The sequence below is a fragment of the Lampetra fluviatilis genome, chromosome 21, assembly GCF_964198595.1.
Source record: "Lampetra fluviatilis chromosome 21, kcLamFluv1.1, whole genome shotgun sequence".
NCBI lineage: Eukaryota > Metazoa > Chordata > Hyperoartia > Petromyzontiformes > Petromyzontidae > Lampetra > Lampetra fluviatilis.
In genome coordinates, this window is record NC_136295.1 from 1,807,830 (window position 1) to 1,825,065 (window position 17,236).

The window sequence follows — 17,236 nt, forward strand, 5'->3', positions numbered from 1 at the left end:
GTGTGGTTGGGGGTTGGGTGGTGGTGGTTGGGGGGTGGTGGTGGTTGGGGGGTGGTGGTGGTTGGGGGGTGGTGGTGGTTGGGGGGTGGTGGTGGTGTGGTTGGGGGTGGTGGTGGTGTGGTTGGGGGTTGGGTGGTGGTGGTTGGGGGTTGGGTGGTGGTGGTTGGGGGGTGGTGGTGGTGGTTGGGGGGTGGTGGTGGTGGTTGGGGGGTGGTGGTGGTGGTTGGGGGGTGGTGGTGGTGGTTGGGGGGTGGTGGTGGTGGTTGGGGGGTGGTGGTGGTTGGGGGGTGGTGGTGGTGTGGTTGGGGGTTGGGTGGTGGTGGTGGTTGGGGGGTGGTGGTGGTGTGGTTGGGGGTTGGGGGGTGGTGGTGGTTGGGGGTTGGGTGGTGGTGGTTGGGGGGTGGTGGTGGTTGGGGAGTGGTGGTGGTTGGGGAGTGGTGGTGGTTGGGGGGTGGTGGTGGTTGGGGGGTGGTGGTGGTTGGGGGGTGGTGGTGGTTGGGGGGTGGTGGTGGTTGGGGGGTGGTGGTGGTTGGGGGGTGGTGGTGGTTGGGGGTTGGGTGGTGTGGTTGGGGGTTGGGTGGTGTGGTTGGGGGGTGGTGGTGGTTGGGGGGTGGTGGTGGTTGGGGGGTGGTGGTGGTGGTTGGGGGAGCGATTTTTTTTCCGCTGAGCTCCGAGTCTGGAGTGGATACGACGCTGTATGGGGGAAGGGGGCTCTGGAAGCGAAAGGGTAAATTGGGGTATTTGGTGGTGGGGCGGCGGTGAGTAGTGAATGGGGGTGGGTGAGTAGCGGGTGGGTGAGTAGCGGGTGGGTGAGTAGGGGGGGTGGGAGTTGGTAGGATTGGTGGTGGAGCAGAGAGCAGACGAGCAGGAGGAGGTTGCTGGTGGTTGTGGAGGTGGTTGGTGGTGGCCGTGGTGGAGGAGGAGTAGAAGGTTGTGTAGTAGGAGGAGTAAGAAGGTTGTGGAGGAGGAGGAGGCCCCTATATAACCACCGAGGCTCGCAGCCCGCCACCCGAGCGCTCCACGCAGTCACCGGCAGCAGCAGCAGCGACCCCCCCCCCCCCGCGTTCGTCCGCCGCTCCCTCCATTGACTCGCCCCCCCCCCAAGTCTTCCGCTATTACACAGCGGTCGTGGCAAAACGTAAGTGCGAAGAAAGACGGCAACCACCACCACCACCCCCCTTCTCGCCATCCCTCCCCATGTAATTTACGGCGCATTCTTGCGGCGCTCCGTGGACAAGAGGGGGGGGGGGTCCGTCTGTGCGGCGCGCACCACATGGCGCTTGTGGTGGTGGTGGCGGCGTCTTGGTGACGGGAGAGAGAGAATGAAGTTTGGTGCGAGTGAGCGAGAGATGTTTGTGATGGATTCGCTATCGAGGACGCCGGCGGTGGCACCGACGTCGCTTCCTTCATAACTTCCGATCAGCGCGGTTGGGCTCCGTGCGGGTGCAATAGAAGTACAACGCACATCGACACATTCCACGGTAACGCGGCGGTGTCTGTGATCACCACCCCCTCCTCCTCCCTCCCTCCCCGCCTTTCAGAGCCGAGAGACGGCGTGGGGTGGGGACCCTTGACAAGGACGACTCCCGCGGTGACTGTCGACTCGCCACGAGGGAGGACGAGGATCTTCTTCTAAGCCGCCGACTCGAGCCACCCACCCACGGAGGGGCATGGCGGCTCGCGGCGCGCTGATGGCGCTGCTCGCTCTGCTGCTGCTGGTGGTGGCCCGCGGGCTCCGGGCAGAGCCCCCTCCTCCACCGCCACATCAGCCGCCACATCAGCCGCAGGAGCAGCAACCGGGGGCGGGCTCCTCCACCCCCGTGCATAGCGGACCCTCCCTGGCGCAAGGTGAGAGAGCCTGCCCTGCCCTGTTGCTGCCTTATCATGCCATGCCACAATACCCCGTTCGCTGCCCTTACATGCCTTGCCCTGCCTTGCCTTGCCCTGCCGTGCCCTGCTGCTGCTGCTGCCCTGCCATGCCCCCTGCACCGTAGCCCGAGTCGGCGCTGTGGCTCCCAGCTCGGTCAAAAGTGGTGCCGCTAAGATCTACTTCTTTAGGCGCTACTTGTTTTTGTTTTCCCGGCCGTCAATTTTATTTTGTCAAAATCGACTTTCGGGTGACGGAAGGCATATAAATACGAGACTTGTGATATGTATTTACCAGCGGTATGCTTCGTGTTTGCAGCGCAAAGTATTCCTTATTTATCTGTTTTACCGTGCGTGGGTCCGTGTGGGGGAGCGGTGGTGCAGCGGTTAGCGCGTTGCGCTACGAACCCGAGTTCCATCCCCGCTCACGGCCAAACAACAGATAACAGTGATGAATATCTGTACCAGTCATGGTTCCCCCCCCTAGTTCGACTTGGCCTTCGTTTTCTGTGTATATGTTTCAAGTTATTTGTTTAACTTTCATGTATTTTGGACCGCTATTGTGTTTATTGTATTGTTGTAACTTTCTGACCTGCCCCTTGCTGGACATTTGTGAAACGGAGCATGAGAGCTCATCGGATTCCTCCAACAATAAATATTCTGATGTCTAAAATGAGAGCCCGGTGCGGTGTGTAATCAACGCCACTAGGGAGACAAAGGCGGCCGGGCGTGGTGCTGGCCCCCCTCCCCTTCGTGTGCCGTGCCTTCATCGGTGCTGCTAGTCTCACTACTTTTTGGCAGCTCCCAACAAAGTTTCCGTGACCTTATCGACCCCCCAACACCAGTTTCCTCTTATTTGTGTTGCCGGTAATTGTTTCGTTTGCCATGTTTGGCTTTAAATCGTTTGTTACCACTTTGTTTTATTTGTGTATTTTAATTAATCGGAATTTAGTCGGGTTCCTAAGTTGGTGTCGGCGTTAATGTGTTGTGTTCTTATTATCCACGAGATAAGTCGGAGTTTTGAGTTGTTACAGGTCGCGTAATGAGTTATAGGGCTCCGCAAATCATCACTCGATCGCGTCCCCCCGGTCACAGACGTTCCGTGCTCCGGTGTTGGAAATTCCACGTTCCCGTGGCGGGAGACGGGTTGTTCATAGATGATGGTTTATGGTTTTATTCATAGATGAAGAAACCACGGTCACTTCATAGAAACACCGTCACGGTTGCCCACGCAATAGGACCAACCTAGGAGTGCAAGCTACAGTCTACAACGACTGTACCGTGTACACACTTCGGCTTGGTGCAAGCTACAGTCTACAACGACTGTACCGTGTACACACTACGGCTTGGTGCAAGCTACAGTCTATAACGACTGTACCGTGTACACACTACGGCTTGGTGCAAGCTACAGTCTACAACGACTGTACCATGTACACACTACGGCTTGGTGCAAGCTACAGTCTATAACGACTGTACCGTGTACACACTTCGGCTTGGTGCAAGCTACAGTCTACAACGACTGTACCGTGTACACACTTCGGCTTGGTGCAAGCTACAGTCTATAACGACTGTACCATGTACACACTACGGCTTGGTGCAAGCTACAGTCTATAACGACTGTACCATGTACACACTTCGGCTTGGTGCAAGCTACAGTCTATAATTACTGCGTTGTACAGTCGACTGAACGATCGTCTCGTTGTTGAGGAGGAGGAGGGGGGCCCCGATATGTTGTGAGTCGCGTGGTGCCTCCAAGCGGCACGTTTTGTGGGTTCACTTCAGAGCCATGGGGAGGGGTCGGCAACCTGCTGCTCCCGAGGCCCCCGATGAAGGTTCTTGGGGGCACCGATGAAGGTTCTTGGGGGCACCGATGAAGGTTCTTGGGGGCACCGATGAAGGTTCTTGGGGGCACCGATGAAGGTTCTTGTGGGCCCCCATGAAGGTTCTTGGGGGCACCAATGAAGGTTCTTGGGGGCACCAATGAAGGTTCTTGGTGGGCCCCGATGAAGGTTCTTGGTGGGCCCCGATGAAGGTTCTTGGTGGGCCCCCATGAAGGTTCTTGGAGGCCCCCATGAAGGTTCTTGGAGGCCCCCATGAAGGTTCTTGGAGGCCCCCAAGAAGGTTCTTGGAGGCCCCCATGAAGGTTCTTGGAGGCCCCCATGAAGGTTCTTGGAGGCCCCCATGAAGGTTCTTGTGGGCCCCCATGAAGGTTCTTGTGGGCCCCCATGAAGGTTCTTGGAGGCACCTTGGGCAACTTCTGTTTCGTTCGGCTTTCAGTGATGACTTTATGCGGTCGGTCACTGACTACTGCCCCCCAAATGTGAATGACTAACTTGTTGTTGCAAGCTAAAGCTGAGAGAGAAGCACCGACTCCGATCAACCATAGGGCAACAACGCCGCTTTGTTTTCTCTTGCACTCCTCTCTCTCGAGAATGAGGTTGTGTGTGGGGCGGGAACACCGTTTGAAGATGGAATTTGGTAAATTTGCAATGAAAAAACAATATCGGAAAGTTAATCTCCGGTGTTAATTTCTCTCGCCTTGTGCAAAAAAAAAACCGATTGACATTGTCATGTCTGCCTCTTTGTATATCCACCGTTCTTATTCTTGCTATAGAAATATTTTGTTCCTTTTCATTAAACAAACAAAAAACACATGGGTCAATTTTTTTGTATGCCTATTGTATCATTCGGCCCTCCTGGAGCCGCATGCAGCGGCTCTATAAGGACTTCTGTGCTTCGTAATGTTATTTATAAAGGACTACCACCGTCTCGTGTTCACATTGCATTGCAGTACTTGATATATTGAGTTTTTTTACCGAATTCGAAAAAAAATGGCTCTTGTTGTTTTTGGTTGCCGACCCCTGACTTAGATAATAGTAAATAACTTTTCCCACCAACATCTGGTTCACGTTAATTAACTGCTTATGTGGCCATGGCAACGACTTCTGAACGACTCCTTTATGGACCCAACAACATCACCAACGTGGCATCAACGCCACCCTCATAATTAACGTCGTCATCACTCCTCCATCATCATCACATCATCATAGCCACCATCCGATTGGCGCGGTTGGCTTTGTACGGTGCGAAAGGAGTTCACCATACAGACGTGCCATCATGCAAATGATACTATCCTGGTCACTTGATTTCTTTCACCTTATTAAACTAAATAAGCGTGCAACCTGAACTGCTACGGGCATAAACTATTTAAAAGATTTACACTATTTTTTTATTTTTACCAGATAAGGTCCACTGAACTATATATCTCTTTTTCAGAAGCGACCTGCCCACAAATGATAGCTCAACGAAGTGGCTCATGTGGAAATTTATAGCAGCCAAATACTCTAAACGCATGTTGATTCTAAAATGCAAACTCCAAATATACAGCAGCAGGCGTCAGTGTCGGGATCAAACTGACGACCTCCTGCATACCAGGCGAGGAAGCTGACGTCTCGCTACCGTGGTATAGTGGGAGTCGATTTAAAAAGACGATTTGCACGTTTTACACACGCTATCTGTCCTTCGCCGAGTTGCATGACAGAGATAAATGATGTTGATGCTGCTTCGTTGGCAGTGGTGTACAAGCACAATAAACAAAGTTTAACACATTCGGCATAGCCAAGGGTCTGCAACCAAAATAACAAGAGACATCTGTTTTCGAATTCGGTAAACAAGAAACTTCTGTTTCAAGAGCTGCAATGCATGTTGATTACATACCTGTCATCCCATTATCAGTGCCTACGTTCTTACAGACCAATTCAGACCTTGTTGGTCACCCCGTGCCCTTATAAATCTCAGCGTTCATCCTTCAAAGTCCCATCACAAGGGAGAAACACAAACAAATAGACAAAATTTGTTTTGCTCGTATTGAAACGGCTTTACGACATGGACCTGAACTCATTTCCATGTAGAAGAATACGGGTAAACCGTATGGGTTGACAGGTATGTGGTGGTCCATATAATAAATAAGCAGTGCTCCGGAGCGGCAGGTTGCTGACCCCTGGTCACAGCACAACATGAAGGTGGTGTTATTGAAGAAGGGCTATTACCCAAAAAGTCACATGTTTTATATATATATACACATGTATGGTCTTTATTAATGATTGTGGGCTTTTTATTTTTATATGAATCAGATGTTCTTATTTTTGTGTTTAGACTTGTAAGTTCTATGTACATATTTGTCAATTTTGGATTATTCGTGAATGTAACCGTTTGTATGTGATTCGCGTATAGTTCTGTAGTGTGCGATACTTTGTAAGAATGGTTTACCGAGTAGTAAAAAAAAAATGCACTTTCAAGTACCTTTGCAAGTACTGTTCTACGGCGTACAAGGTAGACATTGTAAGTTGCGATGATGCGGCCAATTGTCACGGAACTTGTGTGCAAGGGTGGGTGCTGCAGCCTGACGCTCTTGTGGAAGAATAATAATGGAGACGGACGAATTGTGGGCTTGTGTTGCGCATTGACACAACGCTGAAACGTTACTTTCTTTTTAGACCAGCGAATTTAATGCATGTTTTACATTGAACTACTTTCGCACCATACGTAGCTAACCATGCTAATCGGAGGTGCAGGGGAAGGGACAACAAACTAAACTCAAAACGCAGTGGGTTGATTGGGAGTTGCTAGCTACCCCAAATTAAGCCTGGTTAGTACTTGGATGGGTGACTGCCAAGGCTTGTCAGAAGTTGTAGGTGTGGAGCGGATGGGGTTGGGGCAGGGGTCAGCGACCTGCGGCTCCGGAGTCGCATGCGGTGGCTCTTTCAGGACTGGCTTCGTGACGTTAGTTATCAAGGACCGCCGTCTCGTATTGACATGCATTAAAACATGTCTCTTGTTATTTTGGTTTCTGACCCCCTGTGCAGGCTGAGACAGCTGTGTTGAGTGGTAACCCCCTTTGTTTGTGTGTGGGTATCACCCCGGATACACCAGTTTACTGCAACATGCCACACACGCACTCAATTATATTGGTCCAAACATGATGATATGGGACCCTTCTTGAAAGCCTTGAAAATCACCCAAGGCTTATCTTGGGCACATTCTGTTTCGATCGTTAGGATTTGCGCAATGGTTATGATTTTAGTAGATGGAAACTTTCTCCCACGAATAAAAAAAAACTCTTATCAAATTATGAAAAGTAAGAATAGGCTGTATTTACCCTTTATGGTAATAAAACAGGAGGTGTTAAGATGTTCAAACGCCAAATAGACACCTTTTGCAAGGAATCAAGTCAGCATTAACTACACGTACTTGTGTAAAACATGCAAACAAACATGCTCTGATAATATATGCATTCTTTGAAAATGATGGGCCTACACTACAGACAGGGTTATTTATGGCTTAGTCTCACCAGTGGTTAATGCAGACTTGATTCCTTGATAAAGGTATATCTATTTCATGTTTGAACATCCTAACACCTATTCTTAACATAACTCAATTTGCAAAAAACAACTTGATGTAGGCCATTAATACATTGTTTATAATCATTACATGTGGATGTAAAAACAAATAGTACTGCATGGTATCATATTACTATTTTGTACATTAATATAGTGAAGTAAAGTTAGGTTTACTTGTTTAGGTTGCAAATAAAGAAATGCCTCTAAATTGGACAGTTTTTGCAGCTCTACATTAGTAATCCGTCGGGATATTTTAGGCGCTCTAAATGGCAGAGGTGTAGTAACGTACACAAATTATTAACTGGGTCATTCTACATTTAAACGGTCCACGATGTCTATCCAGCAACATTTGATATCAGAGTAAAATAGAGCTCCGATTTTGGCTTTGCCTGAGCTGACCGAGACAACTTAATGTGAACCTTCCAGTTCTGGTAGTGGATGTCAAGGCTCGATTTCTTCCATTTTGTCTCAAGCCTATTTTGCTCAGGCAGTGTGGGAAGTGTGCCTTTGGGCTGGGGAGGGTTAATAAGAGGTACACCGTCCTCGGAGGGGCAAGATATTTCACAATGGTAATTATTAGTCATTGTTATAATAATAGTCCCGAGAATGGGTAGGTAGTAAGTGCTCTCTTGAGGCTGCCCGATTAGTAGCTTGGATCATAAGTGGTGAGAGCCTGGTCCTTAACCTTGGGCAGGTGTCTCCACCCTCATGTTTTTGTAGCCTCCGCACTGCCCCCTCTCTAAGTTAGAGGAGATAATGGCAGTACTGGTATGCAGCAGGAGTGTTGGTGATGAGCTACCGACGAGACTTTGGAGCTTGGTCGTCTGCGGCGTCAAGGCCTGCAGCCGCCAGCGTGAAACCTCCGCGAACGTGTGAAAACCCACGTAGTGACACGGTTTGGTGGAGTGCAACAGCACCAGCAACGGCACTGGACCACCTCCCCCCCTCCCAGCTCCCATGCTGTTTGTGGCCTCCGTGAAAGAATTCCATGATTTTATTCCACCACCTATGGCCTAATTCCGTACACGTGAAATTATGGCATCAAAGGTCGCCTTAACGAGCATCGGTGGTGTGTGAAGGATAATCTCGCTTCGTTGAGAAATGAGATCACTCCTGGGGCACCGATGAAAGTTTCGCCTCCCCACGGTGTTCGCGGGCTGCTGTGGCCGTGTTGACGGTCGCATGGGAAAAGAGGTTCACAAAGCCTGCCATCCTGACAGGTCGCAGCCACTGGCCTGTGGTCACGAGGCGTCAATGTGGTTTCCTGCTCAATCGAGAATATTTACTGTTCGAGCCAGTGGCTTCCCATATAGCTGCTGCTCGTTTTATTGACCCAGGAGAGACGTGAAGGGCCGAGACTACCCTTGGCTAGGATTTGAACCGGCCACCTTTCAATCGCGAGCTGCACACTCAGAATCATAACATTTTGTTTATACTGGAAGAATCCGATGAGCTATAAAGCCCTTTCACAGATGGCTACTCGAACCACTACTGGCACTCACCCGGCTGGATTATAAATAGTAAAAAATACAAGTCCTTGTTCACTTTTTTGCCCTTATTTTTGTTTAATTAAATCTTATTGACGTGCACGAATTTGTGCATGTTATATCTATTGTTTGTACCAAACTCTGCATATTGTACTGTAAATGTTAATTTTCACTGAAGCGTTACACCTCCTTGCCACAAAGCTGGCTCTATAACTAGACAGGAATCAGGAAATATCCCCCAAGTACAAGTTTTAGTTTTATAAAACAACAAAGCTGTTTTCAATAAATTCCTACCCCTTGTTTCAGGACGGCTAGCTGCCATTTTTACAAGACTTTAGAAATGGCGTTAAACCCGTGTGACCTCAATGACTCGCTCATAACATCTGCAACATGTTCGCATGTATGCTTGATTGCTCTTTTTAGGTAGGGGTGGAACGATGCATAGATACATTTTAATTATTCTGCTCCTGATTAAGGTGCCCCGCAGGATGCATCTGGAAAGCAAAGTTTCGGTGTTCTTCCTCCCTCCCCTGCATTTGTTACTTTTTTTGAGTAAAAGTCAACAGCTGGGACTCTCATTCGATTTGGTTCGTATTTACAGATTGCTTAGGATCTTGTCCGATTCTTCTCTGCATCTGCCTCAATGACTCGTATGTATTTACTCTAATGCATTGTTTAACTCTGAGCAACCAGTAAATGTTGCTTGTCTTTAAACAGGCTGTGTTTCAGCGTAACAGGCAAATGAATAAAACCAGGAGGCACGACCTTGAACACGACAAACTTGAGTGGCATCCTACGCCTGATTCATGCATTTAATTGCGTGTAAGAATCTGCGTGGTTTTCGTTATCAAGTTGTATATCATGGGTTTGCAGTACCCCTGCAGCCACTTGGGGCACTACAATTCACTGCAGAGAATTACAATGTTTCGCCCTTTGTCAATCCACTTCTGAACTGAAACCGTCTGATACTCGTCGCGGTTTTTTTGATCATACTTTTGCAATGGTGGTCTTATTATGCATGTATGTTGGACTTTTTTCGCCACCGTACACAGCCAACCAAGTTAATCGGAGCTGCTGTGAGAGCACAACAAACTAAACACAAAAGCCAGTTCTAAAGAAATTCGTTTTTAATTTAGTAGAGGTTCGTAGAGGTTGGTGAAGAGATGATGTCCAGAATTGTTTTAGATATCACCAGCCATGGTTGCTGGCTGTATGCGGGAACCGGACTCTGTTCGCCAGGTTTTTTGAGTCCAGTGTGTTGCCACTCCATTGTTCTCAATTATACCATGGTATTGTAATTTTTGTTTACATTGGTACAGTGTTATTGTTTGTAATACCGTAACGAGAGTATAGGTTAGTTGGTAACTTCTTGCAGTTATGAGATTGTTGTATGATATTCCAGCCTGGGTTGATCTCCTGTCTGGCTTATCAAAAATGAGTACCGATTGTTCCATTTTCTCACTGGTTGCCATTCTCGGAGATTGTTCCCCTTCCGCCAGAGTGGAAATGTGACGTTCTTCTAACTACGACGTAAATGCATTGTTAGGTTGTTTATTTTACGTCAGCTTTATTAAAGTATAACCGTTATTGACAATTTCGGTATTTGGTATTTTCATAATTTCTCCTGTTGCCGAGTTGCTCGTGCTCTAGCAAGCGGGTTTGCTGACTCCCCCCTCCACCCCCCACTGAAATCACTTAAATTGAATTAGAATGGCATTTCCTTGCTTCCTTGCCTTGTATGGCTCGCGCGGGCTGGAAGGCCCTGGGTCTTGTGTCCTCACGCGTGACGGGGGAAAAAAGAGTATGGGGGCTGCATGGCGGTCGTAATGATTGCAGTTGATTCGTGCATTCTATACGAGTGAGTGTTTTAAGTGTTTTTAAAGCATGTACGTGGCCGAGCGGTGGCGCGTTCGCCCGCTTGTTGCAGGGGTTCATGGTTCGAATCTAGTGGTGCGGTTTTTACCGCGCGAGTACCAAAGCGCAACGACGCCGCGCGCCTTCGGTTTCGCGGTGGACGTTAGAGATCCCGTGAGGTCGTTTGCAAGGGTTGGCTGTTGTTGCGGGCTGTTGTCATGGTTCAAGTTACAAAAAATAAATATTACTGCAAATTCATCGATTGAAATGTACAAAGCAATCACCGAGCCCTTACTGCAAAAACATTTTTGGCAGGACCCTCCTGAAAGAGTCTTGAGAGTCGGTGAGGCTTTTTTGGTTAAACCAGGGGTCGGCAACCTACGGCTCCGGAGCCGCATGCGGCTCTTTACGGGCTGCTTCTTGACGATATGTACGTATGTACATAGATGCATTGCGGCTCTTGAAATACTGAATTTTGTACCGAATTGGAAAGAAATGGCTCTTCTTGTTATTTTGGTTGCCGACCCCTGGGTTAAACAAACATATTGAATTAAACTATTTAGTCAATTGCTCTTAAGGTCTGTCTCCATGAAATTTGTGTAAAAAAAATTGTGTACATTGATTTATAAGGTCACATGCATTACACCAAACTGCTTGGCACAAATGAAGGGTAGTACCTTGCTGATTTCGTCAAGGAGCATAAACCATCACACGAACTCTGGTCATCCTCGTAGCAGTAGCAGCTTTTGGCTCGCCATCAAACAAAGACGGTCATCGCATTGCGCACTTTTCAAATGCGTCCGGAATGCTCTTTCGTCCGATATTAGAAAGCTATGAACTTTTGAATCATCTAGATTGAAAACTCATTTCTTTAGAACTGCTTTTTGTGTTTGGATTAGTTTGGTGGCCTCCTCCCTCCCTGACCTTGCTCAGCTCTCCCGCTTCTCATCCATTTTCCAGTATCACGGTCAGGTTTTCCAGAGAAGTATATCTAACTTGAGTTTCACTCCTCATTATACCGAATTTCTTGCCAGTCCTAATGTACATTTACGTTAGACCTCCGATTTATCACGGTTGGCTACGTACGGTGCGAAAGAAGTTAAACATACATAAAATACTCTAACGGTAGGCGTACGCAGACGGTTAATAGGTGTGGTTGGGGCTGCACGACAAGCAATGAGTTTGGAGCCACTGCCACAAGTGGAAAACTCTCTGCTCGGGCCATTTTCCGGCACGCGACATACGAGGGAGAGTTTACAGTGCCCACGGCCTCGAGTTTCTTCTTTCCACGTCGGGTTCGTGGAAATTTGACGAGGATAGAAATCTGCTTTTTCTAGTGAACATCAAAGTAATGCATTTTGTGGTAAGAATGTTTGCTCCCTGGCTAGAGAGCACGAGAGGGGTGGAGGGGAGGCTGGAAAATGACGCAGCCAACGCCTGTAACTCGTGTGGTGGGCCCGCAGAGTGGTAAATTGCGCTGGCCACGAGCTCAATAGAGGGGAATGTTCTCTTATAAAAGGTCCCTGATAATGTCTCTAGCTTGTATGAGGAATTGTAGCATGCATGTTGAACTTCTTTCGCACCGTACGTATCCAACCGTGTGCTGTTAAACCTGACGTGGGATTTTACGGATTTAGTCAATCAATTTGAACAATTTTACGTTGAATAATTAATTCGGAGACACAGTTAGCCCCTCCGCATTCTGGCCATCACTGCAGGTGGCGGGCATGTCCCCCCTGGGTGAAGACTGCCCAGGGGGCCAGATGTTCAGGGCAGTGTAGGTGGAGTCAAACGCAATCATTGGAGGGCTAAATCTTGTCGGAGGAATGCTAACGGTGGGTGAACATTTCAAAGCAGTGTTGGCACTTTTGGTGACAACTCGTTTCACCCATGTGATGGCATCAGGTGCCTTCCCAGGGGTTTTGTCACGTGCAATTACGATGCACTGCAATACGCTGTCTTTCAGATATTGATTAAGATCACCTATTGGATTGCACCTTAACTATTGTGCAACAACAGCTGTTGGTTTATTTACCCAATTTGAGGTCGACAAATATCGATAACTGTATATTAGTTGTGCTCTCACAATGTTAATTCAGTCATGTGCAATTGCCCTTGGTTTAATGGGCCTGCCTGTTGTCATAGATGGTGTGTTCCGTAGTGTAACATTTACATAATACGTTTTTAAATGGTACATAGTGTCATTCATGCAAATAACATCTCACAATGTTGAGAAACCACATATAATCTGTAAGATAGCCAGTGCCAACAATCGCCTAAGCTCTGTGATCCTTATATATTAAGATGTTTTCAGCCACTTAATGAGTGTTATATACATGGTGGTGGAAACTGGAGCACCTGGAGATTAGCTACACGTGTGAGGGGATACCTCTATTCCATACAGAAGGAACGGATTACATTAACTAAACCTGATTTTTGCTGTACCACATTCCCCTGGCAAGCCAGGGTACGGTTCCTCAATGCCCATGAAAGGGAGGTTCACAACATGTGTGTAATCCACCAACCCTCGTTTGTCTCCACAGCGCTGGATTACCGATGTACATAGCCACAACCGCCCGCATGCTATGTGTTCTATATATTATACTGTACTCATTGTTGCGCGTGCGTGCATGCGTGTGCGCATATGCAGGTGGATGTAACGTGAATGGGAAGATGTACTCTGTGGCCGAGCGTTGGGAGCGGGTCTACCTGGGCCGCATGCTCACCTGTACCTGCTTTGGCGGTGATCGTGGATGGACCTGTGAAGGCAAACCTGAACGTAATTATTCGCAATGCACCCAGTCGCCAAAGTCCTTTTCGTTGCGGCTGTTTGTCACAATTGAATTGGCAGCTGAGATATTTGGTCTTCTAAACTTGGTTCCCACCGGTTGTGCAGGTTGTACTGCTTGTTGTTCGGCACGATGTCCGACGGTTTTTTTTTACACTACGTCCTGAATCGGGCACATGACCTCACAGAAAATGCAATGTCATTCCCGAAGAAGTTCTGTCGGCATCTGTCAGGCCTAACTCCAACACGCGGCATCGGATAACTTTTGCTTCCAGCCAATATGGAAAAACCAGGTTGTCATATCTAGCCTGTTCAATGGCCTTAACCACATTACTATTAAGAATACAATGTCACGGTAACTTTAAATTAAATGATTGTCTCACTTGAGCCTGGTTAATATGCACGGAGCAAACATTCTCCCCTCCCCCTTGTGCACAGATGCCGAGTTGCCGGGATAAACCGCAATAATTTATAGTACTATCCAGGTTTAAATCTTTTCAAAATCGGCATTGAACTTTGTGTACTCTGCGAGTAAACTTGCATTGTACGCGTTTCCCATTTTTATTCCTTTGGCTTTTTCTGCATTACTCCAATGATGGATTTAGTAGGCACAATGAGTGAAACGAGTGAAAAATACATCCCTGCCAAAGCACCTGCCCTTGCGCATAAACCAATCCCACTGTGGACCTTATGCACACAATACTGAGTGCTACCAAGCGTGTTCTTAAGCTCAAGTGTGCCATTGCAGCCTTCGCATAACAGCCTTGAAGTTTAATAATGCTTCCTCAGAAGTGTGCTTCCATAAATATCACTTGCAGAGGTGAAGGCTATTTAAAGAAGAACGTCTTATGATTACTCCGAAGGGAATTTTGTTTTGACTAATGTCTAAATTATGATTATGATTGTGGTGAATTATTTATATTCCGACACATTTATTTTGGGATATCTTATTAATGTAATAACTATAAGCTGGACCATTCGCCTTATTTTATTTTTCCTGGAATGCGTAAACCATGTGAGGACCCAAACCTTATGAGGTTTAAGTAAAAACTGAGACCATTTCCAAACATACAAAGACAAAGATCCCCCTTACAGCCTTAACAGACTGTTGGAACAAGTGCTGTTATTGAAAACCTATGAAGGCCAGCACTGCATATGAAAGGGTGGGTGGCCAGCACCACGCCCGGCTGCCTTTTGTCTCTCGAGCTGCGATGTTTACACATCACACAAGGTCCTCATTTAGACTCGGAATCAGAATATTTATTTTTATTGGGGGAATCCGTTGAGCTATGAAGCTCTTTCACAAATGACCAGTCGGGGCGGGTCAGAACGTTACAACAATAGACAATACACAAAACACCATAGGAGTGCAAAATATTAGAAAGGAAAACAAATCACTTGAAAGATGTATACAGATAAAACTAAGGCTGAATTGACCCATGGGAGGCCCATTACTGGTTGAGATATTCACCACTGTTACCTGTTAATCATCGTCGGCGGGAATCGAACTCGGGACGCCAGGTTCGTAGCTCGGCGTGCTAACCGCTGCGCCACCACTCCCCAAACCTAGACAAATATCGGTCGTATAGCCTTAACAAACTGTTGGCAAGTGCTGTTAGCGAGCACCTAATGAAGGCCGGCACAGCACACGAAGGGGTGGGTGGCCAGCACCACACCCACCCGCCTTTGTCTCCCTTGTGGCGATGTTTAAACACCGCACTAGGTACTTATTTGAGGCCGAGTCATCCTATGGGAGGCGCACGGTCGGTTCAGATAATCGTCCCTGAGCAGGAATTGAACTCGGGTCGCCGGGTTCATAGCGCAGCACGCTCACCACTGCACTACCGCTCCCCGCTAACCACTACACTACCGCTCCCCACACGCACGCACGGTTTTTGACACGACGCGTTTGTTGCTCGCTTGTGCCCTGGTTAGCCGAATCGTGCTTCGACCAGTACACGGGGGGACGCTACCGTGCCGGCGAGACGTGGGAGCGCCCCAAGGGGGGCCTCGTGTGGGACTGCACCTGCCTGGGCGCCAGCGTCAGCCGCATCAGCTGCACCACTGCCAGTGAGAGACCCCCCCCCCCTCGCCCCCCCACTGCACGGACGCACCCGCCAGTCGCCCCGCACGCGCTGTCCTGCGGAGTAATCCCAGTGGCACGCGAGCGGAGGGGAATTAGAAGGAGATGGGATGGGGAGAGTCTACAGAATGTTTTTTTTTTCATACTTGCCATGTTATTTTTAAAGTGTATTTACATATTTCCTATTGCATTTATCGTCAAACTCAATATAGGTATGGAAACGTTGAAATGCCTCCTTCCTGCTTTGAAGCTTTGACCATTTAAATGTGTTGTGTGTTCGTTGTAGGTTTAATGGGGTATTTAATAGGATATTCAATCTGCAGTTGGAAGATTTGTGGTATTATTCGTGTTCACTCTGTTTCAGTCACTCGGCTTTGTGCATTTCACTTCACGGAACTGCGTATTTTGGCGAATGCGCGTAATGTGCACGGTGGGACAGCGATCCGTCAGCGTCTTTCAAAGCTCGCAGCATTTCAGTACAACAGGGCAACTGTGCTCGGCAAACATAGTTTCAAGTCCCTTGGGAAAGATAAGCTTTCAGTGCAAGACCACGCTCGAGAGCAAAAGAAGTTGCCAATGATAACACAGGTTTTATGGATTCAGATCGCCGAGTTGTGTTTCTAGTCGTGACTACAGTGTTTTTATTGTAAATATTTACGTAGTTTAGACATTTATTTAGGTAAAATTACCGCACCTTTACATTGTTCAGTCTCGAGTGCAAGCTCGCTCTTACAAAGGAGGTCTGTGTCTCGTGTGGAGTTTTGTCTCCTGCCTCTGCGGCGGCCAAGTCTCTCCTCGCTGAGTTGACAATAGTTGAGTGTTTCGTGCCGTGCATGCTACAGCCGCCCAAATAGCCGAACATTGCAACACCTGAGACGGTCCTGACATGGTGAACTGCCGGGTTTTTTAAATCCATCCACAGCTACCCAATCAGACTTGACTTTCCCTTGCGCACAAACATTATATCGCAGGGATGGAAATGCGTTTAAAAACACCGATTAAACTCATTACCTCCATCTTTCATGACAGATCTTTCACAAACTATGGTCTCGCAAATATACATTTATATTTTGCGATTAATGTTTGCGATAAAGCCCATTAGATTCGAGTAGAGGGCTGTGTCTGTAAAACTTCATGATCCTTATTCATGTAGGAGGCTTTTTGAAGAGAGCTTTTAAGGATTGTATCATACGATATTCGAAAAAAGTTTTGCTGCATGGATTCATGACCGCCTGGCCGGATTCCTGGCGTGCGATCACGCAAGGGCCTGTGCGCGGTGGTGACGTCACCGCGCACCTCTGTGTGATGACTTCATGCGCACGCCAGTGTCGAGCCAGGTTCATGCGTCGTACCGACGTCATGCCTCCCCCCCACCCCAACCGCCTTAAACCCCGGCCGTGGATCTCGCGCACACGCAAATGTACGAGATACGCTACCATCCTATCATATTGTACTAGATTAGAAAAAAGTTTGGCTCGCTGGAGGGAGGGAGTGATGGTAGAACGGACAGACGGCCGTTCACGTCCAAAGGATGTGTGGGCTGCTGGTTTTTCCATCCAAATGCCTGGTTCTCAAAGCAAGTCGTGTAATCTGAGATGTATCTTAATCTGAGATGCAACCAATCTCGGACTTTACAAAATGAGGTGGAGCGGAGCAAGATGGAGTGCTGTTGAGAGTATTTAACGGATAACGATCAAGCAATGCGTGAATACTTCCCTGGTAAAGAAAATGAGCAGAAGGTGGCTGAAAAGTGTTGAGA

The 17,236-nt window shown here is 48.0% G+C and overlaps 1 protein-coding gene across 4 annotated transcripts in view; it reads left to right on the forward strand.

The window, feature by feature from the left end:
* Nucleotides 1–1,057: 1,057 nt before the first annotated feature.
* The window catches only part of LOC144938130 (tenascin-X-like), a 150,829-nt gene continuing 134,650 nt past the window's right edge, over nt 1,058–17,236 (forward strand). For all 4 annotated transcript variants that reach the window (XM_078865842.1, XM_078865843.1, XM_078865844.1 and 1 more), the window contains exons 1-4: nt 1,058–1,138; nt 1,542–1,848; nt 13,257–13,385; nt 15,330–15,464. In XM_078865842.1, the coding sequence (XP_078721968.1) occupies nt 1,671–1,848; nt 13,257–13,385; nt 15,330–15,464 (442 nt within the window). In that variant the 5' untranslated portion in view covers nt 1,058–1,138; nt 1,542–1,670. The remainder of the gene's footprint in view (nt 1,139–1,541; nt 1,849–13,256; nt 13,386–15,329; nt 15,465–17,236) is intronic.